Genomic DNA, 25,858 nt, shown 5'->3' on the forward strand with positions numbered 1-25,858 from the left:
TTCTAGAATGTGAAAAGCTTCCCAAAGACAATAGAAATAGAAAGAGGCAATGAAAAGACTATATTGTTTTTATTTTGTTTAAAAATATTCATAATGTTCACACCCATAATGATTATATTTGAGTTAATGCATATATGCAGGCGTTTACATAGGCTATTTATTTGATGATCATTATTTAATTAAATGTTATTTCTTTTTCTTAATATCTTAAGAAATCGTTTATTTTTCTTAAATTTATTTTTCTTAATGTGTTTTTATTTTTATTTAATTATTCATTTTTATTTATTGAATTATGAATATTGTGCTCATGTGAGGTTTTGAGTTTTTTTCGGGAAGTTACAGTGGGTATTTTAGTTTCACATAGTTATGGTGGGGTGCCGTCAACTGTTTGATTACCATTATTCTTCAAAATATCTTCTTTTGTATTCAACAGAAGAAAGAAACTCAGATTTGGAAAAGGGGTTTGTATGTGATGACAATATTTTCATTTTTTGGTGAACTATCCCTTTCACAGGACTGGAAATCGACTAAACCCCGCCTCGGTCTGCCTGATGGGGGCGTGGTCAAAGCATACAGACAAACCCGAACCAATAGGCATTTAGAAAGCCGGAGCTCTGTGTCAGCACTGCCCAATAAGGTGATCCTATGTTTGGACATGGACTTTCTCAGAGTATATAACATGGGAGAAGCCCGCACGTCATTGCCTGACGCCAAGGGTTGGGGTGTGCAGGCGCAGAAGTAATCTTGCTTTAAACTTACATACTTTGAACTTTCAATTTTATTTTTTAAATAACTTTATTTCATAAATAACAAATATTTATATATTTGTTTGTAAAAAGATCATCAAATCTACAAAAGGTAAGGAATATTAATGTATTATTAATATTTCGGATTTTATAAATAAAAGCGCAGTGTAACGTTAACTTAATTATTACATTACGATGTTTTTTCAAGCTCTAACGTTAGATGTTTCTTTTAAACTGATGGTTGCTCAGTCCTACAAATGTTCTCCACCACCGTAAAACAGAAGCGTCTCTATGCTCGTATGTTAAAGCTTTTATATGGCTTGGAAATGGAAGCTAAATAGTTAATGTGAATATATTGATTTAAAGTTTAACATCAAGTCGAATAAAACAAAACCAGATGAAGTTGAACGGCTTAAACGGAGCACAAACATCGTGAACTCGCTGGTTAGTGGTTAGCATAACGTTAGACTGTTTGGTTAGTGGACATGCCCCGACATGACCAGCGGCCCTCGCGCACGAGTGAGCCTGTAGTCTCGAGCTCTGACTTTACACCATTGAGTTACGCACTAAACAAAGACGACGTTGTAAAACATAAGAACTTTTGTGTTGAGAACATTGTCAACGGGTGAATGTTGAAATGTTTTATAGTTGAAATGTTTTATATAAGTCATGATGACATGCCCAGACATGTAACGTTAGCCTACTTAGACCCTCCTCTCAAAGGGCTCAAGATGAACACAACACTTGGTTTAACTTACAGCGATAGTTCTGTCTGAAAACTGTCTTTACTATGTCATTCCAAACCTGCTTTTCTTCATCTTACGAACTCCAATGAAGATATTTTTTAATGAAATGTGAGATTTCGGTCCCATTGACAGCTACACAACTACCACCAATTTGACGCTTCAAAAGGTTCATAAAGAGATTGTAAAACTAATCCATTTGAAAAAGGTTTAGTCAAATTTCTGACGATTCTCGATCGTTTTGTTAACGTATAAGAACCAATGAGGTTCATTCTCGTTTCACGCAACACGTTTGAGCTTCAGTAAGAGCCAATGAGGTTCATTCTCGTGTTATGCAACATGTTTGAGCTTGTGAGCCAATAAGGTTCATGGCATGTTTGTTTGAGTTTTTGTTTATGTCTGCAGATCAATGTTAATGTGAATAAAAAAGCCTAAATTCAATCTCTTCGTCATATAAAGCGAATTTGGACTAAAACGCTCTATTCATGGATTAGTTTTATAATCTCTTAATGAACTTTTGAAGTGTCAAAGTGTAGTTGCTTGGCTGTCAATGGAGGGACCGAGAAGCTCTCAGATTTTATTAAAATTATCTTTATTTCTGGTCCGAAGATGAACGAAAGTTTTACGGTTTGGGACAACTTAATTAGAGTGAATGATGAATGACGGAATTAATTTGAGTGAACCAACCCTTTAATTTGCATTGTTAAAATGGTATCATTTTGGTGTCTTTAAAAACAGGTGTAAGACTTTTTTTTTATATAAATATATATATATATATATATATTCTGAATTCAGTTATTTTGGGTACACTTGAGCACTAGGAGGTGATTCATAATTTAGCCTACTTCTGATTCATATTTACTACTAGAGTGAAGAAGTGGTCTGTTTTTAGCTAGTATTTGCATCCCACTTTAAATTAAATCCCATGTTTTAACGAAAACTATCTAATAGAAGCTTTCAACAAAATGCCACATTTGTACATGGCTGAATTATCTACAATGTAGAATTTATTTTCGCTGTTATCTTAATGTTTTAGCATTTATAACTTAATTCTAAAGGTTGTGTTTATAATTTCAGATGATTGACAAGGTGACCGGAGCAGGGGCTTTGCCTTTTGCAGTCCAGCTCAAAGCTCTTCTGGACCAAGAAGCCAGATACCAGCCTAAACTCGGTGGACTCCGAGTGATCGAGTCTGCTCAGGATAATGGTCTGAGAATGACTGTCAAACTTCGAGACTTTCAAGTGAGGGAGCTTCTCTCCTTGACACGATTCTTTGGCTTCAGTGCGGATACGTTCTCCCTTGCTGTGAATATTCTAGATCGATTCCTGGCTGTGGTCAAGGTGTGTTTTTGGACAAATTGAATGTTTATTATACCAATGGGCCTAATCATTTCAGTTTTTGACCTTCTGAAAATGAATCAAAGAGGTTTTATCTGAAGGCCCCTGTCTTTTCTTCAGATTCAGCCCAAGCATCTGTCCTGTGTGGGTCTCTGCTGCTTCTACATCGCTGTGAAGACTTCAGAAGAAGAGAGGAATATTCCTTTGGCCAGTGACCTCATCAGGATCAGTCAGAATCGCTTTACGGTCCATGACATGATGAGGATGGAGAAGATTGTTCTGGAAAAGCTGTACTGGAAGGTCAAGGCTCCAACTGCCCTTCACTTCCTCAGACTCTTTCACTCTCACATTCAAGAGAAGATGGCCGCAGAAAGGTGAGCGGTTTGAGTTTGTGTGCGTCTATAAACAATGCAGTTAGTCGGTATGGATTATGTAATGTGTAATATTACGGTTTAAATTGTCCGTTTTCTATTCTAATACATTTCAAAGTGTAATTTATTCCTGTGATCATTACTGCTCAAGAAACATTTGAAAACCGTTATGCTGCTTAATTTCTGTGGAAACCGTAATGAGTTTAAGATTTCTTTTATTAGGTTCAAAAGAAAGCATTATTTGAAATTAGAGTCTTTTGTAACATTGTGAATGTCTTTACGGTCACCTGATCAATTTAATGCATCCTTGCTAAATAAAGTATTCATTTCTTAAAGGAAAAAGTCTTTCTGACAGTCATTACCCACATGTTTAAATGTGTATATTTCTTGAAAACAAGCCTAACCCAAAGATGTCCATGCATCTTTGCAGTATGAGGATTCTGAACATTGAGAGGCTTGAGGCTCAGTTGAAAGCTTGCCATTGCTCCTTTGTTTTCACCAAAATAAAGGTAAGCTGTTTGGACAATTCTACAGTTTGATTTCTAAACAAAGTATGTTTTGGAGTTTGACTAATTCTGTTTCTACAGCCTTCACTGCTTGCTTTGTCACTTCTGGCCCTGGAGATCGAGGATCGGCACGAGTGTGAGCCAGTTCCGGCTCTGAAAGAGGCTCTAGATGGTCTACAGGAGCGTTTGTCTGTGAGTTTCCTTTATTTGGATTCAAGCAGATTTACTGATTTCCACACATGGCTGCTGCTTAACTGTCCTCGCCATTGATGGAATCTTCCGGCTCTCCGTGTTTTCACTATTAACGGTTGAGGGTGTCATTACACATCTTCTAAAAGATTACTGAACCTCCCGATCGAAACTATCGATGCCATTATGTAAGCAGATGCATATAATAACCTGATCCCTTAGGGGTGGGTGAATCACGATTCTTTGATTTACTATTTTGCCAGTGACTGAAACTAAATTCCCTATTTTAAAATCAAAGCCTTACAAGGTAACAAAATAAAAAAGAATGGCAGACATAATTTTAATTTTAACAAAATAAAAACAAAGGCACATTACATATATACACACACCATACAAATGAGAAAAACGATAAAATGAAATGTGTTATAAAACACCACTCTACTTCTTTTCGAAGTACATTACATTATAAACATTATAAGCACACAAATGTGGTTCAGGCAACGCAGCATATTGATTATATTCACAGCATATGTACGGTATATAACAAAACGAAATATATAACACAACCCTGCCTCTTTTTGTTTAAATGTAAAAATATTAAACGTATTCCAGGAAATATGCAATGCATTTCATATTGCATTGGTAGAATTGGTACAAATGTTGCAATAAACAACATTAGATGATCTTGTAAAAAAAAAAAATGAAAAATGACAACTCAACCCTATCTCTTTTTGTTGAATTTCAGTTTTATCAATAATAGCCATTATAAATGTATAAGTAAAAGGTACAAAAAGCTATACAGTAAATCATCCTTTTAAGGACAAGCAGCAGCATGTTTAATATAAGGCTACTGTCACTTTAAGAACAGCACACATCTAATAAACATGCATATGACACTGACTTGATTTCCTCTCAACTGTTTACTTTAGACCTAACCAACTGTGTTTATGTAAACCTTGTGTGCATTTGTCAGTATTAACTCTAATGCAGCAGAGGTTTTTTCATAAAACGTTAAATTGACATCTTAATTTCAAAAGGCTATATCTCAATAGTGACGAGAGACTTTCTGTAAATTAGAGAAATATTAAAGATGACCCAAAGTTTATAAAGGGATTACATTTTCCCATCTAATTTGCACATGATGTTATATGGTGGAGGCAATCTCGGATTATATAATTTTCCTGAAGTCGAATGTTTAAATGATGAAATGCAGCGCTTCTTTCCCCCCAAAATGTCCTATTCCCATGCATTGATTGTTGCTATGTGGGTGGAGGCCAAAGATTTAAAGGGATAGTTACCCCCCAAAAAAAAAATAAAAAAAAATTGAGTCATTAATTACTCGCCCTCATGTTGTTCGAACCCCATAAGACCGTCGTTCGTCTTCAGAACACAAATGAAGATATTTTTGACTAAATTTGAGAGCTGGATCACTGCTACATAGGCTGCCTAAGGGATCAAAACTTGACTGCCCAGAAAGTCAATGAAGAAGATGTTTAAAACTGGATTTAAAGGAGTAGTTCACTGTAAAAAAAAAACCTTTTGCTGATAATTTACTCACCCCCATGCCATCCAAGATGTCCATGTCTTTCTTTCTTAAGTCGAAAAGTAATTAAGGTTTTTGTTAAACATTCCAGGATTTTCTCCATATAATGGACTTCAATGGGATCCAAACAGTTCAAGGTCCAAATGAGAGTTTGAAAGGGCTTTAAACGACACCAGACGATGAATAAGGGTCTTGTCTAGGACCCTTCGAGTCATGACTCGAAAAAAGATTTGTTCGTTTTGATGGACAAGTTTGAACAGAGGAGTCACGAACGCTCATCACAGAACAGAGCAAGGCGAGCATTTGTGCTTATAAAACTTAAACTTTTTTTATTTATTTTTTAAATGACCGATTGTTTCTCTAGATAAAATCCTTATTCATCGTCTGGAATCGTTTAAAGCCTGTTGAAGCTGTACTGAAACTCTCATTTGGACCTTGAACCGTTTGGTTCCCATTGAAGTCGATTATATGGAGAAAAATTCTGGAATGTTTTCTTAAACCTTAATTTCTTTTCGACTGAAGAAAGACGTGGACATCTTGGATGACATGGGGGTGAGTGAACTATATTGGAGAGGTTGTGCATACATTGGCAAAGAGAATTTGACGTTTCGATTAAACAGTAATTATTTGTATTTTGTGATTTTTTTTTTTTTTTTTTTTTTTTTTTTTGCATTTCAGGTTAAAGCTGGAGACCTGGTTTGCATGAGAGAGCTTGTTGCTAAATGTCTGGCTGAATACGCCACCACCAAGTGCCTGAAACCAAATGGCCAGAGACTGCGATGGATGATTTCGGGTAGAACCGCCAGACAACTGAAGCCAAGTTACTACAAGATTGCACATCTACCCACGATTCCTGAATCGGCTTATTAAGACTGTTAGTGTTGAGTGCCCATAACTGAACAGCTTAATTCAGTCCTATAGAAAACTGCTTTTAATACTTTAATCTATGTTATGGACGCCCAACACTAATTTCTGCTAACTTTAATTCCTTCTTCTTCAGTCTTTATGTCCTCTATGACACCTGCCGTGATTGTATTTATCATCCACACTGGCTCAATCTTGATTACTAGTCAAGGGTGGGTTTGAGCAAGTTTATCAGATGGGTTTCACTGATGAGGCTTGCTCATGTTCATTTGAATCGGCGCAAGAAGCGCCGGTTGTTTAAAGCAATTAAGTATAGAACCGCCTAGGTCCTCAGTCCACTGTGTGGAAGAGGAGGGAGAAGGGTTTTGAGATTCAAGACAACAACAGAACCAAGAGATCAGGCCCAAAACCCTTAACTCCCATCCTAGGTTGTCAGCTGTTGTAATGCACACTCCTACCCAAGGTGATGAAAATGAGATGGTTTTTTTGTTTTCTTTTTGTTTATTTTGGCATTCTGCTTTCTAACGTGGCTTGAAGAAATTTGGATGGCTATGGAAATGCAGGTTTTAACTTGATTTACGCCTCTAATATGAAAAAATAGCTAATTACCAACTAACCAGGCAGAAGCTTATTTTACATTTGGTTGATTACTACAAATTTTTGTAACCACGACCATTTGTTTTATACCTGGTATAAATTCAACTCCAAACAGAGATGAGTGGGCCAAATAAAACTATTGAAATGGATCGAATTGAATGCAAGCGGCTCTTTTTGTTTTGGCTGTTATCTGGAAGTTGAGGCAGCGTTTTGCAAGATGATGTAGTTGAACCTTTCAATAAAACTGTATTGAAAAGTGAAACCTGCTTGTTTGTGGTGTTTGAGAAAAGCCATTTAATAAGTGCTTGAATAACTTTATTGAAATTCAAAGGATGGTTAAGCCAACAGTCTTCTAAAACCACTGTGGTGGCAATTACAAAATAAAACATTGCATTGGTAAATTGAAACCATCATAAAGGCTGCTTGTGATTAGATTATGGCTTTATATCCGTAGCCACATAGCATTGCAATATATATATAAAACCAAAGGAAGAATTGTGAAAAATGTTCTCATTGGAAATAAACTGGTACAATTTGGTAAGACTATTAAGTACATTAATGAAAGCAGTCCTTTATTTCTGCAAGCTGGAGAAATCTGGTCCACCACCCTGAAAGTTCCCAGAGATCTCTGCTCCGCTGAAGTCAAATCCAGGGTTCTGTTTGAAACAAGATGGGGGAAAATGTATTACAGATAGACTGTTCAGTTATAAAGACATTTAGAAAGTTACTAGTGTGAAGTTAGAAAGTGTGTAATGGCCTCTAAGAGACTAATTTTCTAAAACATCTTCACAAATCTTGCTGACCCCAAACTTTTGAAATGTAATTCAGCAAATATTTATAGTTTTTTTTTTTTTAATTCAGGAGGTCGTTAAGACCTTCAGGTACATCTGAAAGAAGTGCGAGTCCAGCAGGGTGCAGTGAAATCTTTCCGCACCTCTCTCTGGAACCTCTCCAGTGTGAGCTTCCTCTGCATCTGATCCTGCACCCACGGGTCCGCCGCATACTCTCCCTCCAAAAGAGACTGCCAGCAGTTCCCAGCCTCTCGGTTCGTCTTCATGAGAACTATTTGGATCATTTTTTTGTCCTCTGAATGGCACAACAAAGACAATGTTCTTCCAGAGATACATTTTTTTTTAAGTTAAAGCAAGATACATGCACTAAATACTCTGACATGAATATGTAAATGAATTTTAGCCTTACCTAACGTCCATGTTGCTTCATCGCCGACAGTAGACCCAAACAACTTCCCCTACAAGATGACAATGTGAATATTGAAATGTGATAATGCATTGTGTTTACATGACAATAAGTCGACTAAAAACAAAATATTCCTTTTAGTCATACAGTTTACAAACAACTATAAAGGACCGATTGTGGGTACTTGAGGCACTTCTACTCAAGTTGCCTACGGCAGGGCACAGGGTTCCCGATTTTCTGACCAATGAATTTCCATGACTATTTTAATGCCTTTCCAAATGTTTGCAATTACTGGATGTAGATCTTTTAAATGATTTTAATCCCTCCCAGAGAAACCATTTGGCTGTTTTGACCATCAAAACTTCCTATACTTCGTTATTAAAACATCTGATATTAATACGCGTGATTTACATTTGCAATATTCCTATAAAAACATCTTTTGAAAATCTATGAAACTTGTTATTACAATTTTTGATCACACTTTAGATTAAGGTCCAATTCTCACTTTGAACTACGACTTTTGCCTCAAACTCCTAATTAGTGCTTATTAATAGTTAGTAAGGTAGTTGTTAAGTTTAGGTGTTGGGTAGGATTATGGGATGTAGAATAAGACATTAATGCATTTCAAGAAACTACTAAACAGCCAATGTCACTAATAAACAGCCAATGTCATGTTTATAAGCAACTAGTTATTGGTGAGTAATTGGATCCTATACCTAAAAGTGTTATCCAATATTTATGTAATAATAATATTGTCCTCAATATTATATTTTTAGCAGAGAATGTAAAGTTAGTAGAATTTTAGATTTCTGAACAGGTGATGCTAATGTATATTACTAGTTTGTGCACACACAAAAAAATACAACATATACTCTATTTTAAACGTTGTTTGTTATTTACATTTTTACCTATTATTATTATTATTTTATATTTTAATGACATCAGAGAGCACATTATACTACAAAATCTGAACATTAAAAACATATTTTCATTCACCAATTAATTTTTTTAGGTTTCAGAAGGCTGTAACGTCAATTTTGATTGTTAGTTATGGGCATTTGTGTATTATGTCAAAGTTTATCAGGTGCCGATGTGAACATGTAACTTTGCACAAAACAACAGCACGCATCTGGTCTCTATATTGAAAATATCTTAGTCTTAACACTAATACAGACAGATTGAATTTACTCCACGATTCTCATTATACCTTGAAGATCTGTTGGTCTTTCACACGAAGCTCTATCTGTTTGCTCCCGATGTTACACTTGATCTCTTTGGCTGAAGTACCAGGAGGAACATTCACTTCGATGAAAACCTCTTCCATAGTCTGATACCATGAGCCCCATGGTGTTTTACACGGGATCACACCACTCCTCTCGTCGAAATGCACTGACATACTGCTCGTTTCACAGGGCTCTCATTAGTGCGGCTGCCTGAGATCCTACAAACGCACATTAGCAGCAATAACAGCTATTGCTACAGTGCAGAAACTAGATATATTTCTCATACATTCTGGCAATATCTCGCAGTGTCTTTCTTCTTCAGCAGCGGAATACTACTGTGGCATGACGGATGATGTGGGCCATCTAGTGTATGGAGAGTAGGTAAACAAGAGTTAGTTTAGAAAGCTTTATGTAAGTAGTAGGAAATATGTATTGTCGAAAAATAATATATTTGAAGTATGTGTTTAAATACATCGGCTATGTATTTTGAGTTGATATTACTTTATATTTATAACTTCATTTGAATCCTGCATTTATAACACTTGCCCTGGTCATAGACATAGATGCCCCATTAACGGCTATACTAAGCATGATAGTAAGCCGTCCGCCATGTTGGAACGGTCAAAGTCCGTGAGTGCGAGTTGTTTGAACGTATTTGCGTCTGCAACCATAGTTAGATCTATGTATGGAGAAATAAATATGTATATATGCAATCGACTTCAGCAGAGGATTTAGCTAAACTAACACATTAAAACAAGACAAAGGCGTCAGCTATACGTATAAAAACATGTAATATTGAGTTATTACGTATAAAACACAAACAAACACATTCTCATATGTGAAAGGTTATCCCATTTCTTCAGCAATTTCAATCTCGGCAGTTTCAAAACCAGAAGCTATGTGACATCCATAGACTGTAAGGTAACATCATTGATTCTTACCTCTTACTGTGAGTGATGACACACTGACTGTTCCAAGATGGCAACGTGTCTGGACTCTGGAGCAGACGAATGTGGTATGTACATGTTTACTGCCTGCCTATAAATGTATTTATTCTGTGGTTTGGGAAAGTCAGGGTAACTGCAATGTTTAGTGAAGCTCAAAATATAGCTAGAAGTTTGCTAGTTGAACTAGCCTACTCTTTAACCTGTTACTTAAAAAAGCAAGTGGATTTTCCTGATCCCCTAATTTGATTATCCTCAAAGCTTTTTACTTCACATTCAGCCCTCCATTTCTTGCCAGTCATACATACAAGACAGTGCTTCAGTTTATCTGTAGTGCATTATACAGTACATTATGCCATTTAAATATCAACAGGTGAATTAATTAATTTTTTTTGCCACTAAAATGGCTTTTCTTTTGGTCTTATTTTGTCTCACAAGGTAAGTTAATTGATTCAACAAAGTATACTTCATTTAAATGAGTTTTCTTTAATGCTTTGTTTAATTTAAGGTCTAAATTCACTGAAAGGACTATTCAAGTTGGGGTTTTTTTTATTTCCGTTTAGTGTTGCAAATGCAACAAGTAAGCAAAAGATAAATTCAGAAAACATAACACGGATCCTAGATGGACTACTTGATGGTTATGACAATCGACTGAGGCCAGGATCTGGAGGTAAGCATAGGCCTCACGGCATTGAAATAATGTTATATTAAGATTTTCTATCCTATGACGATTGCTACATCATGTATTTCAATGAACTTTGTAATAATATTATGATCGAGTCACATTTTTTGCGTGTATGTGTAACATCTGATTAACTTTACAGTCTCTGTAACTGAGGTCAAAACAGACATATTTGTTACAAGTTTTGGACCGGTCTCTGATGTTAAAATGGTAAGAAAATACAGCCTTTATTGTGTTGTATTGTTTTATTGATGTACACACTGGCAAAACTTATTTATAGTGCTTCCGATCCTGTGACTAAAGTAGATAATCGGCTGAACTTAGTTTCTGGTGGTGCAAATGTCTGTTCATACTCATCTCAGTATGTCAAGCAGCATCTTCCACAATATGCATAGAGAACTCAAATTATAAATTCATATTGATTGTAATGAAATCAGAACATGATTCACAGAAATAAATTGTTCTCTCTCAGGAGTACACCATGGATATGTTTTTCCGCCAAATGTGGGTTGATGAGAGGTTAGCCTTTAAGGGGCCCATTGAAATATTGCCTTTGAACAACCGCATGGTGGACAAGATCTGGACACCGGACACATTTTTTCGCAATGCAAGGAAATCGCACGCACACAACACGACGACTCCTAACAAGCTGTTCCGGATCATGCAAAATGGAACAGTCTTTTACACCATGAGGTAAAACAACCAGATGAGCTGAGTACTGAATAGCACTTGAAAAATTGGCTAGTTTCTCTATGAACAAGACAAAATGTTGTTGATGTTCCTTTGCTGCGCATTTAAGATCTTGTATATCATTTGGGTGACCTCATAATTACCTGTTTTCTCCATATTTTAGGCTAACTGTAAGTGCAGAATGTCCAATGGTGTTGATGGACTTTCCTATGGATGGGCACACATGTCCTCTCCTGTTTGGAAGCTGTAAGATCTATCTGTGTCTATCCATCCATATATCCACCATCCATCCATCCTTCCATTCATGCATCCATCCATCCATTTAGGCATCCATTCATCCAGAGCAGCCATCCATCCATCCATCCATCCATCCACAGCCATCCATCCATCCATCCATCTATCCACAGCCATCCATCTATCCATCCATCCACAGCCATCCATCCATCCATCCATCCATCCATCCATCCACAGCCATCCATCCATCCACAGCCATCCATCCATCCGCAGCCATCCATCCATCCACAACCATCCATCCATCCATCCATCCACAGCCATCCATCCATCCATCCATCCATCCACAGCCATCCATCCACAGCCATCCATCCATCCATCCATCCACAGCCATCCATCCACAGCCATCCATCCACAGCCATCCATCCATCCATCCACAGCCATCCATCCATCCATCCACAGCCATCCATCCATCCATCCACAGCCATCCATCCAGAGCAGCCATCCATCTATCCATCCACATCCATCCATCCATCCATCCATCCATCCACAGCCATCCATCCAGAGCAGCCGTCCATCTATCCATCCACATCCATCCATCTATCCACAGCCATCCATCCACCCATCCATCCATACCGATTCATTTATCCTCCACATTCATTCATTCATTCATTCATTCATTCATTCATTAATCTGCAGCCATCTATCCATCCATCTATACACATTCATCCATCCATCTCTACACAGACATCCATCGATCCGCAGCCATCCATCAGCACCCATCCATCTTTCTATACATCTGTCCACATCCATCCATCTGTCCACAGCCAACCATCCATCCACATCCATCTATCCACAGCTATCCATCCATCCACAGCCATCCATCCATCTATCCGCAGACGATCTATGCATCTATCAATCTATCCACATCCATCCATCTGTCCACAGCCATCCATCCATCCACATCCATCTTTCCACAGCTATCCATCCATCCACAGCCATCCATCCATCTATCCGCAGACGATCTATGCATCTATCAATCTATCCACATCCATCATCTATCCACAGCCATCCATTCATCTATCCACATCCATCCATCCACAGCCATCCATCCATCTGCAGCTATCCATCCATCTATCCACAGCCATCCATCTATCAGTCCATCCACAGCCATCCATCCACATCCACCCATCTATACACAGACATCCATCTATGCATCTATCAATCTATCCACATCCATCCATCCACAGCCATTATCTATCAATCCATCCACATCCATCCATCTATCAGCAGACATCCATCTATCAATCTATCCACATCCATCCATCCATCTATCCACATCCATCCACCCATCCATCTGCAGCTACCCATCCATCTATCCACAGCCACCCATCCATCAATCCATCCACAGCCATCCATCTATCAATCCATCCATCCACAGCCATCCATCTACCATTTTTCAACTGCTTTCTCTTATACCTTCAGATGCTTACACTAATCGTGAAATTGTCTACACATGGAGGAAGGGTCTCCAGGCATCTGTGGATTTTCCTCCAGAATCATCAAGCCTACTTCAGTATGATCTTTTGGGCCAGGCCTTGTTCAGTAAAACATATAAATTCAGTACAGGTATGTTTTTAGTTTTGCTCGGTTTTCTGAGAATATTACAGATCTAGCATGTCAAATGTCTTGTACTATTGCTATGGAGAATGACTTATCTAATTGTCTGTGTTAAGAGCTACAAGTCAGGCTGATCCCTGGGCAGCTTTCCCTCTGAGAGGCAATCTAAGATGCTTAACTGATCAGGCCTAATTCATGATATCTGTCTTTAAAAATAACTGTGTGTCCCGAGGATGACCAGGGGCTCTGTAATGAGAAATTTATGGGCAGGCAGAAGGCAGGGACCACCTGCTACGTACCCATCATATCTGTGGAAATGGATCAGGCACCTAAAAGAAAGGATTGTGCCCCTAAAGCTTACCTCTCATCTTCTGACTTTGTCTTCTCTTGTAATTAAGGACAGACATGAAGAGTCAAAAGCCAAAATTCTCTCTAAATGTTATGGAAACCAGTTTGGCCAAATGGCCCTGATCACAGCATCATATGGATGTGTACAGGCTGCATAATTTGTCTTCTTTAATGTCCTCCTCTAATCTCTTGGCACCATCTAGGTCTGTATTCTGTCCAGGTTGTCCATTTCCATCTTCAGAGAAAGCTTGGCTACCATCTTATCCAAACGTACATCCCTTTGATTATGGTGGTTGTCCTGTCACAAGTCGCATTCTGGATCAACAAGGAGTCTGTTCCGGCTCGAACAGTGGCTGGTATGAAAATCTTTTTTTAAATGTTCATATTTTTTTGAGTATTAAATACACTGAACACAAAGTCTCTTTATGCTGCATTAAAATACAGTAAAAATAATAATATTGTGAAATGGCATTACAATAAAAATCTATTTTAATATATATATATATATATATATATATAATTATATTAGGGCTGTGCAAAAATGAATTGTGATTAATCGCATCCAAAATAAAAGTCTGTGTTTACATAATATATTTGTGTGTGCTGTATAAATTATTTTGTATATATAAATACCTGTGCATGCATGTATATATTTAAGAATTATTTGCGCTTAAATTCTGTATATATATATATATATAATCTATATTATATAAATATAAATATTTTATATATGAATAACACATTTTCTTAAATATATACATGCATGTGTGTGTATTTATATATACAAAATAATTTATACAGCACACACAAATATATTATGTAAACACAGACTTTTATTTTGGATACGATTAATCGCAATTAATTTTTGCACAGCCCTAAATTATATATATATATATATATATATAATAGAATTATTATTATTATTATTATTTTTATGTAATTTATTCCTGTGATGGTAAAGCTGAATTTTCACCATCATTACTCCAGTCGTCACTGTCACATGATACTTCAGAAATCATTTTAATATGATGATTTGATGCTCAATAGACATTTATTATGTTGAAAACAATTGTGCTAGTCAATATTTTTTGTGGAAATTGTGATACATATTTTTCAGGATCTTTCAAAATAACAGCATTTATCTGAAATATGTTTTGCTACATTATAAATGTTTTACTGTCACTTTTGCTTAATTTAATGTAATTAATAAATATGAATGTAATTCTTAAAATATCCTAAAACCTACTAACCCAAATGTTTGAACAGTGTGGTGCATGTCATATTTTAGTCTTACAGTATGAAATGCAAACTGAGGTTTTAACATTGTGTAAATAGAAAATTTAACAACAAAAATATTTTATTTTATATTAATTGCAATGTTTTCCATTAGCTGTTCACCCTCCATCCCAGTAAAGAGCACCAGTCACCACATGTTATCCATTTATTTCTATGGAATAACATACTACTATTAACGTTTCAGCAATACATAGTATGCAAACTTTGCTAAGTATGCACTTTTTCTGTATACATGCAATAACAGAATGATGAATGTACAAAATGTGCTGTATTATATTATTAGTACACTGCAAAACAGTACAATGTGCATGACTTGACCTTTTATTTTTAGAATGATGAATGATCTGGAAGTAATAACTGAAGCCTCAGTTTTTTATGTCTTGACTCATCATTTGATCGTACTGCCAAATGTTGCATTTTTACAAAAAGGGAATTAAAATAGCTTAATAGTTTTTATTTCCAGAATGATGACCGTGAATTAAAAATGAAATATGATCAGCTCATATGACGGATATAGAACCGTCACATGATAATAATATAGCATACTACCCCTTAAACATTTATTGTGGAATATATGTTCATTATAATTTTACTGTAAGAATGTTATGTGTGTGATATTTCTATTTACCTTCAATTTAAATTTAAGTTTTTTAGTTTTTGTTGTTTAGTTGCCACAGCAACATTTATTTAAGCTTTATTTTAATTTTTCAAAGATTTTAATAGTTATAGATAACAATAACAACACTGACACTTTACTAAGCAGTACACTAGTATTCATTACGAACATAGCCTTAGTTTTCACGTCCCTCACTGGAATGCGACTTGATTTATGCCTGATGGACAGTATTTTTGGTCTGTATGTTTATTTGTGGTGAAAAACTACATTACCCATGCTGTACAGAAAACATCATAAATTCCAACTCCCTCTCGCATATATGCCTCATTAGCGACTGTTTCTATGGGCTGCTATATGTAAGCCTTCCGCCATATTGGAACGGTAAAAAAACAAACACTTGAGAGCAAGTTGTCTGTGCGTCTGCAGCCATATGGATGTTTGAATATCTATATCTGCATTAAACTTCAGCAGAAGAAAGGGTTAGTTAACACAACATTACCTCATAACATTGGCTGTTTCTATAGGCTGCTATACGTAAGCCGTCCACCATATTGGAATGGTCAAAGCCAGTCGGTGAACAATCGAGAGCAAGTTGACAGTGCGTTTGCAACCATAGTTAGACGCATATATGATGGGCTATCTACATCTGCAATAGACTTCAGCAAATGATTTTGCTAAACTAACACAATACAACAAGACAAAGGCGTCAGCTATACGATATTAGACAGCTACCATAGTAAAAGTAAAAACATTAAAATGTACAACAGTTAAAACCTATAATATTGAGTTAGTACATAGAAAAACACAAACCAACACATTCTCACATGTGAAAGGTTATCATTTCTTTGGGAATTTAAAGGGTTAGTAGTTCACCCAAAAATGAAAATTCTATCAGTATTTATTTACTCACCCTCATGTTGTTCCAACCCCCGTAAGTCCTTCGTTCATCTTCGGAAAAACAAATTAAGATATTTTTGATGAAATCTGAGAGCTGGATCACTCCTCCATACTAGTTCATAGGCTTCTTCAGGGATTGAAACTTGCCGGCCTCGAAAAGTTATTAAAGACATCGTTAAAATAGTCCAAGTGACTTCAGTGGCTCAATCTTAACTTTATCAAGCGACGAGAACACTTTTTGTGCGCAAAAACAACAACAAAAATAACAACTTTATTTCAACTATTCATTTACTTCTCTCTCTGCCTCGAGTCAGGTTACTAGTTTAATAGCGCAAGCTCCTGTTATTGTACGTCACACGGATCTCACACACAAGAAGTAAATGAATTGTTGAAATAAAGTCGTTATTTTTGTCGTTTTTTTGCGCACAAAAAGTGTTCTCTTCGCTTGATAAAGTTAAGATTGAGCCCCTGAAGTCACTTGGACTATTTTAACGATGTCTTTAATAACTTTTCGAGGCCGGCAAGTTTCAATTCCTCAAGAAGCCTATGGACTAGTATGCAGGAGTGATCCAGCTCTCAGATTTCATCAAAAATATCTTAATTTGAGATGAACGAAGGTCTTACGGGGTTGGCACAACATGAGGGTGAGTAAATACTGACAGAATTTTCATTTTTGGGTGAACTAACCCTTTAAATCTCACTGGTTTCACAACCAGAAGCAACGCAATGTTGTGGCATCAATGATTCATACTGTGAGTGACGACACGCTGACCGTTCCTAGATGTATGTAGCGGTCGAATGTGTAATCTACGTATACACATCAATGCCATGAAGCAGAGGGCATAATTATGTACCTATGCTCTCCGCTTTTGTTTCATGTTCTCACTCGTTCTTGCTTTTTTTCTCATATTTGCATGTATATCCGTACTTGAGAGCATAGCATGTTCACATAGTCTCTTCTGACCTTCAGGAATCACCACTGTGCTCACCATGACTACTCTAAGCATCAGTGCCCGCTCCTCGCTACCCAAAGTCTCCTACGCCACCGCCATGGACTGGTTCATCGCCGTCTGCTTTGCCTTCGTGGCTTCAGCCCTCGTTGAGTTTGCTGCGGTCAACTACTTTACCACGCTCGAGGTCAACAGGGAAAAACGCAAGCTCTCCAAGGCCTCCATTCTGGAGTCCATAACCCAGGGCAGCGATGATGAGGAAGAGATGGTAACTATCTCCCGCAGAGCGTAATTAACACTGTACTCTGGTCGAAAACCAAAGCTGACGGAGCTCCTGGTTATGTGATATGCACCACACGAGCGCTGCTCTTCACAAACCAGTGAACTGTGTCACTGTTATTGTGATGCTAAACGAGTGTCGCTGCAGCTGCATACATGCGCCTCCCAAAGGGATGGTTAAATACCTCTAAAGACATATTTAGCACGCATCACTAATCATAGCACATGAACTAACCTTTAATGTGTCCACTGCTGTGTTAAGAAGCGACTGCGTTCAGGTGTTCATTTACCTGCTCTGTGCAGATCTCACAGCCACGTGTGAATTGTAGTTCTTATCTGTTGTGCTGAGTTAGATATGGTAATTCAACAGGCGTGCAGCGTCTCCCGGGACTGCTCTCACACGGGGAGCTCATGGTTGGTGTTTTAAAAATAGCCCCCCGTATTAAAACTGCGAGCCATGACTCCTATAATCTCTCACCTGTGCTGTGGATCCGTTTGCTCCAGTTCTCTCTCTGGCTTAGACTGGAAGAGGAAAGAAATACGACCACATAAAGTGGCAGCATGAAGCGTGTAGTTTAACATCTTATTTTCTTATTAAGTACTTTAAAATATTTTAGCAGTTGACTGATATTTTGGCTAGGCAATTATTAAGCAGATATTTGGCTATTTAGGTGATTTGACACATTGGCAGAAGTCCAACCAAGCAGCTCTCTTGGTCGATGTGGCGAATTCGCGTGAAAAACTTGAACCTGTTATGAAATCTGTGTTCGGAGATATTTCACCCTCACGGTAATGTCATGATTGTGTGGATTCCTATTGAAATGACTGGGTTTTGAGCAATGGTCAATTTCATCACACTGTAAAAAACAAAATTCTGTGAAATTTATGGTAAAAAAGCAGCAGATGTGTTGCCAGAATTTTACTATATAAAATATTGTAGCTACATTATAGGTTTTGTGGATTTAGCTTAAATTGACAGTAAAATACTGGATCAAAAATACTGTAATTAAAGGGTTAGTTCACTCAAAAATGAAAATTAGCCCATGGTATACTCATCCTCAAGTCACCCTAAGTGTATGATATTCTTCTTTCAGACGGATACAATTGGAGTTATATAAAAATGTCCTGCTCTTCCAAGCTTTATTATGGCAGTGAATGGCTGTTTCTATTTTGAAGTCCATAAAAGTGCATCTATCCATCAGAAAAGTGTTCCACATGGCTACAGGATATTAATAAAGGCCTTCTGAAGCGAAGCGATGCGTTTGTGTAAAAAAAATATCCATAATTAACAATGTCAAGAAGTAAAATAACTTGCTTCCGGGCCTAATGAACTTACGGATTTGACTTAAATGTAAACTTTACAATACGGGTGCACTAATAAGAATTAATTCATGCAGATAATACTGAATGTGTAACTAATGATTATTTAAGCTATTCAGTAATGATTACCACATTAGGAACTAATTAAGAGTCTGTAAGGTTAATGTATTAGTTCATACATTAATTGTTATTAATAAAATATGTAATTGTGGATTAATTCCATAATAACACATTTTTTAACTAATAGTGTTAATTAATATGTTAATTACCAGAATGAGCCAAAGCCTTGTCTTTCAACTTCCAGATAATATGACAGGTATACTAATATGCATTAATACATGATTAATTACTTCATTGTTAGTGTAAATTTATGTGCAATTTACTACAATTACTAAATGACTAGTTAATAATGATGTGCCCCAACAAGTAAAGTCATAACATAATGATACCTTTGCGAAGCCTGTCAAAAAAAAAATCTCATAGACTTACATTAAATGAGCAACAAGAACTTGTTGTTGGGTTGTTTTAACATGGTTCAGTATGTATGCACATAGTAACCACCCAAAGCACCCTACCAAGCGCTCCAGCATTGTGGCCGAAACGTTTGTACCCACCCCCAATTAAAAAACTCTGAAAATCAAATTCATTTTGCATGTTCATTTGGTCCCCCAGTGTTGCAGATATTACACATAGCAGATTTAAATTGTAGGCAGTATAATTAAACTGTATTATGTCATATATATATGTATACTGTACATATTAATTGATTACCTTTTTTGACATTTGTGCATGACATTTACGATAATCTTTTAATTAGTTACCTAAATGCTGGTTCAGACTGTTAAATTTCTCTAATATCAGGTATGCTTGTTTTGTGTCATTCACAGTTTCTTGACCTATTTTTTCTTTCGTCATAGCCTCAGTCTGATGGCTACAGTCGTAGAAGAAAGGCAGACTCTTTGTCTGAAGCGCCCAGAACTCGCATTCCCATCTTCCTTCAGGGCTCAGCTGTCCCACCCAACGTAATGCTGGCCGGCACCAGTACCATAGACCAGTATGCTCGCATCCTCTTTCCTCTGGCCTTTGGGATCTTCAACCTCATCTACTGGTACATCTACCTCAGCAAGGACACCATGGAAAAGCCCAGGTCTGTGCTCACACCATAGTTCAAGTATTATCTGTTAATTTACGTCTTAATTTACTTTCTCTTAGTAATAAAGGAAGAAATCACGAATCAATTGGTTCTTTTAGACAGTAAAGAGATCAATGGAGCATTAACACAATTTCAGAATTACAGTCATTACTATATTTCTGAAAAAAGTGTTCACTTCCTTCCTCATAGAACTTACAAAAATAGTACAACTTTAAATAAACTGAATTTTTCGGAGAGCTCAGACTTCACTGCAACGCAAACACTCAAAATGGCAATGGCAGTAGTTGTCGTGTAATATTTCTGTTTACTTATTCATTAATGCAAGATTAAGGAAAGAAACAGAATATAATTTAGTGCAGCTAGCTCAGAGTTGGATAACTAATGTCTAATTTCCTGCTTAAAGGCGCAGTAAGCGATTTTTTGAGAATCATTGCTGAACCAAACAAACACACCCCACAAATACGCAATGCAAAAGCGCATGTCCCTTCATTGTAGCTGAAGCGATGGAAATGAAAGTTTCATGAAAAATAAAGCGTAGATGATAAATGAACAACAAGGAAGAACAAAAAAATTAACATACAGTACACAAGTGTATACAAGCAACAGTTTGTTGTTAGTCACCAGCAGCCCACACTCAAAACCATGTTACTCACGTATGGAGCAGAAACAAAGCAACCGCTGCATCCGTTTTCAGGCCTTCCCGCTTTTTGTCTCTCCAGCTCTGGAAATCTTTTCTAATATTAACATGGGTCCAAAAGCCTAATCATAGCCCTTCTTTTTCCAGTGATATTCCTTTTTTCTCTTTTGTAATGTCTCTCAGCAATCTCTCTTTCTACAGTAATTCTTCAAATCTCCCTCCTGCTCACTCTCTCTCCTCCCCCATTTTGAGTGTATACGCCCCTACTGCTGATTGGCTACAAGTGTGTTGTGATCCAATGGCTTACTGCACTTTTAATGTTACCATGCAATCAAAACTGACTGGAATATTACTGTTTTTATTATAATGATGTATCTGTGCACTTCATTATTATCATTTTTATTTATATTCATTATTATAATTTAATTAATACGCCCTTGTAATCTTTCAAAAACAGTAAGTTCCCCTCTTCTTCATATTAGGACAATAATCCTTATATTCCAGCAGCCTGTCAATCACATGAGATTACAACATTTAGCAAATGTCAACGATCCAATTAATTCCCGATTAATTTTATGAAGCGAAAAAACAAAAACATAATTTACAACTTTTTTCTTTACAAATCATGCGTCGTGATGGTCTCGTAAATGAGCGTTGGAGATTCATATTTTGTAAATAAAGTATTAAATTATAGATTTTTGTGTGCAAACAAAGGGCTAGTGTCGTTTCATAAAATTGAGTTTTACTTGAGTAGAATTTTCATTTTTGGGTGAACTATCACAAAGTATATTAAAAAGGTTTATGCATTATGAAAGTTACTTATTGTATTGTAGTTTTGTCTACTGATAACACAAATGACAGATTTATTTTGTAATTCCAAGTTTAACTACAAGATCATCAGCTCCGAACACAATATCAGGGTTGTCATCTACTAATTGCGGTAATTACAGCATGATATGAATGCAGCTTAAATAATAGCAAAGGGAAAATTTTGACTAACTGACTGACTAAGAAAAAGACTAACTTGTCTAACATTTTTCTTTTTTTCCTCTGAAAAATGTAGGAAAAACCCATGAGACAAAATGTATAATTTAATAAAACACTCCATTAAGTCTCATAATCTTTAAAAAAAAAAATGCAATAGCATTTTGATTATTAGCCATAATTACAAGATATAGTTCTTACTGTAAAAAAAAAAATATTGCTGGTTTAACTAAAAATTTTAAGGCAACCAGGTTACTTATTGTTTTTAAGTTCATTGAAATGGAAAAATTGAGTTAACACAATGAAGCAGATTGATTTAATCACCAGAAACTCAAAATATTATGTTATCTGAACTACATAAATTATCTAAGTTGATTTGACAAAAGAAAAAAATGTTGTGATTACAAATCATGAAAATATTTGTTTACAGTGTAGGGACAAGGAGTTGTATTGCGGATTCTTTGGCATTTATGTTTCCTGTTTTTGCTCGGTAGCTTATCTTCTCATCCCAGCAACACAGAAATGCTGTAGATGTGTTTTTCAGAAAACGATGATGGCACACTGGATCTTTTATCGAGGCTGTAAATACATGAATAATTTCTGAACCTAAAACAGCCGCAGGACTTGAGCAGGTGAAAACAGGAGAGATGATGTTCCTTCTGGGTGACCCTGTTCCTGCGGTTGCTGAGGTTAGAGCCCTATCCAAGATTTATCACTTAGGGCTAACTCTTTAAAAAAAAAAAAAAAAGATCAGATCCTCTGCTAGATTTTTTTTCTCTCCACCAAATGCTTGAATCATCTGATATGTTCAAAGGGACCATGAAGCAAGCGTCACATTTAATCCCAAATTTCCCTCAATGCCGAAGGCACGAGATTTACCGAATCAAGAAAATCAACACATCCTCTCAAAATAGTCACTTATCAAACTCAAAAGTTAAAGTTTCATTATTTGTTTCCTGAGGGGAGCTAAAGGCAGTCATTTGAGGCCTTTGCAATGTACTGCTTGAAATATAAGATGCAATAATGCACGTCTTAAAATGGCATCGAGCCATCGCTCTGCACATTACCACCCCGATTACACACGGAAAAAAAATTATTTTCATCAAACATTAATCACTGACGTCAGGACACAGGCGATGAAAGCGCGTGTGAGGCTGTGAACACTTGTATGCCACGTTCTCATCTCTGCTGATCTTGTATTTGTCTTTGGTTGTGTTTCATCTCCACAGGGAGATCGAGTGAGTTTCTCCAGAGAAGCACGAGACATATTCAGCAGAAAGATTGTGTCTCCGGCTATAGGGCGCGCTTTCCTCTGGACCTCTCTTTCTCCGTCTCTCACTTTGGTCATCTAGCAACTTCATCCCTGATAGAGCACGCGCCTGTCTGACACTATTTGACAAGCATTTGATCCTGTTCCTTTTGCATTTATCACGTATACTTTCCACTCCACTTGCCTTTATATTCACAGCCGAGGGCCACGTCGTTACACTACACTGCAAAGCCTCCTCTGGTTCTGCTCTAGTTCTTCTAGTTCTGCTCTTCTGCATGCGTGTGTGTGTGGAGCACACTATGGAGTTGATGACATAATCTGCAGCTCTAAGTGGTGATGCAACATTGAACCAATGCTTTCAGTGGCCTGCCCTCTACAGAGACGCGGCCCGCACTACACTACATCAAAAGCAGTGGGTTTATAGTGACGGCTTCAAAGATTTCGCCTTGAAAACAAAGGAGAAAAAGTTTATTCATAGAACTGAACTTTTACCAACACCATTTACACGCAATACGTTTTCAGAAGCGTATGGCGATTCTCTTGACGTGGTGGCGCTGTAATAGAGGGATAAGTAAATCTCAGTGTGGGGGGTGGATGTTTAATATGCATTCTCGGCTCGCGGTTTATTTGATGTTCTCTGATGTTTCTCTGTACATCTAGTTCTCGGCTCTCTCTGTTGGGAGAACATGCATATTCTCAGGAATGCATGATGATGTACTCATGAATTCAGACAACTCATAATATAATTATGCTTAACGTCATAAATGGCTTTTAAAATCCATTTGGAGGAGACAATGTGGCACTGAAGAATAAACATGCAAGTGCTAATGTAAATGATCTCAGGAAGTAAGTACATGCATTTACTGAGTTATACTTGCATAATGTGTATTTGTTTTAACGTTATGTGTAATTAGTTTTGTCTTTTTAAGATGTTTATTTGTCTGATGGTCAACTCATGCAAGCTACTAAACATTAAAAAATGTTTAAAGATGATCATTTTCGCAGTTCCATTTAATAGAACTTCAATGGAAATGTGAAATACACATTTTATCTATAAAGACCTAATTTTTGTGTGGTTTTTAGTTCATGTCTCTCTGTAAAATGATTTGTTTTTCAAAGTTTAAATAAAGATTTTGAAAGTATATATCACTCTTTCTACTAAATTGTAATTGTAAAAACTTTGTAAATAATTGAAAAAATTTACCAGCAATTTAACAGTAAAAAAAAAAAAAAAAATTCAACCACATTTTTTTTCAGTGTTGCTTTGAATATACGTAAAATTAGTAAAGTCCTAAAACTTCACAAGATAACATTTTAACAGATCTAGGCCCGGTTTCACAGACAGGGCTTAGATTAAGCCAGAATTATGCCTTTGTTCAATTAGGAAATTTAAGTAGGCTAGCTTTTATAAACGTACCGTTAATGAAAAACAAATATTACTGGTGTCCATCTTGAGACAAAACAATGACACTGACATATTTTAAGATACAGTGCAAGTTGCTTCCAATTAAAACAGCTCAAACATGCATTTTAGTCTATGCTAGTTCACTTTGAAATTAATTTTTGGTGTGTTTTAGCTTACCTCAAGTGCATCCAAGATGTAGGTGTCTTTGTTTCCACAGTTTTTTCAATTTTGATATTTTTAGGTCAAACCGTTGTTGTCTGTCAGTCATTTAATGGAGGTCTATGGTCACCACCTCAAAGAGCGTGCACAGAGAAGTCCAAATTAAACGTGATTTAATGACTCGTAAATGTAAGTATTGATGGCCTAAGACACGAAAAAAAAACCGAACCGTATTTATATCGTTTTACCTCTTGAAGCCACAGCCACATCCAAGTGATCTGAGAGTGCGGGCGCTTTGTGGCTGTGGCTTCAAGAGGTAAAAACGATATAAATACTGTTCGTTTTCTCACACAAACCGCTCGTTTCATGTCTTAGGCCATCAATGTGTAGCCTACTTACATTTATGAGTCATTAAATCATGTTTAATTTGGATTTCTCTGTGCATGCTCTTTGAGGTGGTGACCATGACCTCCATTATATGACTGATAGACATGAACGGTTTGACCTAAAAATATCAAAATTGAAAATAGGAAATAAACACACCTACATCTTGGATGCACTTGAGGTAAGCTAAAACATATAGGCTACATTAATTTCAAAGTGAACTATCCCTTTAAGCCTTGATTGTGAAGGCAAATATAAAAACGGACTACAAATATTGATGATTCGTTCTGCACTCAGGGGCGTTTCCAGCTTTTTGTCCAATCAAATGCACTCTGGATTGAGAATGTCCCTCCCCCTCATACCACCTGTTTCTGACTAGCAATAGCAAGCAGCTATCCACAATAAACTAAAGACTACTGTCCTATTTCAATTGGAAATACACTGCGAAGAAACCTTTACCCGTGAAGCAATTTCATTTGACATTTAGCTGTAATATGTTTAATATGTTATTATCTGTTTCTCTCAGAATAAATACACTGCGAAGTAAGTCTTGGCGGCTCTTTATTTCGAGACGTTTAAGTTCGTTAATGACTTTGATGATACGATACCTGAAGTTCGGTATGACTGAAAAACCCCTTCACGCAACCTTCAGGACGCTGCACTAACCTGTCAAGTT

The 25,858-nt window shown here is 36.7% G+C and overlaps 3 protein-coding genes across 4 annotated transcripts; 2 read left to right on the forward strand and 1 right to left on the reverse strand.

Annotated features, from left to right (window-relative positions):
• The first annotated feature begins 701 nt into the window (after positions 1 to 701).
• ccng1 (cyclin G1) lies at positions 702 to 7,159 on the forward strand. Its single transcript, XM_039648813.2, has 6 exons — positions 702 to 858; positions 2,567 to 2,830; positions 2,948 to 3,201; positions 3,629 to 3,707; positions 3,786 to 3,896; positions 6,115 to 7,159. The coding sequence occupies exons 2-6, from the start codon at positions 2,567 to 2,569 to the stop codon at positions 6,304 to 6,306; spliced, it is 900 nt and encodes a 299-aa protein (XP_039504747.2). The 5' UTR covers positions 702 to 858; the 3' UTR covers positions 6,307 to 7,159.
• On the reverse strand, positions 6,973 to 9,677 carry nudcd2 (NudC domain containing 2). Its single transcript, XM_039648814.2, has 4 exons — positions 9,302 to 9,677; positions 8,098 to 8,146; positions 7,832 to 7,983; positions 6,973 to 7,553 (listed from the first exon to the last, which is right to left on the reverse strand). The coding sequence occupies exons 1-4, from the start codon at positions 9,488 to 9,490 to the stop codon at positions 7,470 to 7,472; spliced, it is 474 nt and encodes a 157-aa protein (XP_039504748.1). The 5' UTR covers positions 9,491 to 9,677; the 3' UTR covers positions 6,973 to 7,469.
• A 335-nt stretch (positions 9,678 to 10,012) lies between these two features.
• On the forward strand, positions 10,013 to 24,364 carry gabra6a (gamma-aminobutyric acid type A receptor subunit alpha6a). 2 transcript variants are annotated; one of them, XM_039649316.2, is made up of 10 exons: positions 10,013 to 10,332; positions 10,825 to 10,931; positions 11,086 to 11,153; positions 11,416 to 11,636; positions 11,797 to 11,879; positions 13,350 to 13,493; positions 14,036 to 14,188; positions 17,612 to 17,859; positions 20,108 to 20,337; positions 23,194 to 24,364. In XM_039649316.2, exons 1-10 carry the CDS (start codon positions 10,328 to 10,330, stop codon positions 23,204 to 23,206), a joined length of 1,272 nt encoding a protein of 423 aa, XP_039505250.2. In that variant the 5' UTR covers positions 10,013 to 10,327; the 3' UTR covers positions 23,207 to 24,364. The 2 variants fall into 2 exon arrangements, with proteins under 2 accessions (XP_039505250.2, XP_039505249.2); XM_039649315.2 differs by lacking the exon at positions 10,013 to 10,332 and adding an exon at positions 10,367 to 10,699.
• Positions 24,365 to 25,858: the final 1,494 nt, after the last annotated feature.

This window comes from Pimephales promelas, chromosome 9 (genome assembly GCF_988280905.1).
Source record: "Pimephales promelas chromosome 9, fPimPro1.hap1.1, whole genome shotgun sequence".
Classification (NCBI taxonomy): domain Eukaryota; kingdom Metazoa; phylum Chordata; class Actinopteri; order Cypriniformes; family Leuciscidae; genus Pimephales; species Pimephales promelas.

What these genes read in the sequence shown, in the direction of transcription:
- ccng1 (XM_039648813.2), top strand. Translation starts at nt 2,567, where the DNA reads ATGATTGACAAGGTGACCGGAGCAGGGGCTTTGCCTTTTGCAGTCCAG. An exon ending in GATTCCTGGCTGTGGTCAAG is followed by an intron (nt 2,831 to 2,947) that starts GTGTGTTTTTGG and finishes TCTTTTCTTCAG; the next exon opens with ATTCAGCCCAAGCATCTGTC. An exon ending in GTCTACAGGAGCGTTTGTCT is followed by an intron (nt 3,897 to 6,114) that starts GTGAGTTTCCTT and finishes TTTGCATTTCAG; the next exon opens with GTTAAAGCTGGAGACCTGGT.
- nudcd2 (XM_039648814.2), bottom strand. Translation starts at nt 9,490, where the DNA reads ATGTCAGTGCATTTCGACGAGAGGAGTGGTGTGATCCCGTGTAAAACA. An exon ending in AAGACCAACAGATCTTCAAG is followed by an intron (nt 8,147 to 9,301) that starts GTATAATGAGAA and finishes GTCATCTTGTAG; the next exon opens with GGGAAGTTGTTTGGGTCTAC. An exon ending in TGAAGCAACATGGACGTTAG is followed by an intron (nt 7,984 to 8,097) that starts GTAAGGCTAAAA and finishes TGTGCCATTCAG; the next exon opens with AGGACAAAAAAATGATCCAA.
- gabra6a (XM_039649315.2), top strand. Translation starts at nt 10,665, where the DNA reads ATGGCTTTTCTTTTGGTCTTATTTTGTCTCACAAG. An exon ending in TCCGGCTCGAACAGTGGCTG is followed by an intron (nt 14,189 to 17,611) that starts GTATGAAAATCT and finishes TCTGACCTTCAG; the next exon opens with GAATCACCACTGTGCTCACC. An exon ending in GCGATGATGAGGAAGAGATG is followed by an intron (nt 17,860 to 20,107) that starts GTAACTATCTCC and finishes CTTTCGTCATAG; the next exon opens with CCTCAGTCTGATGGCTACAG.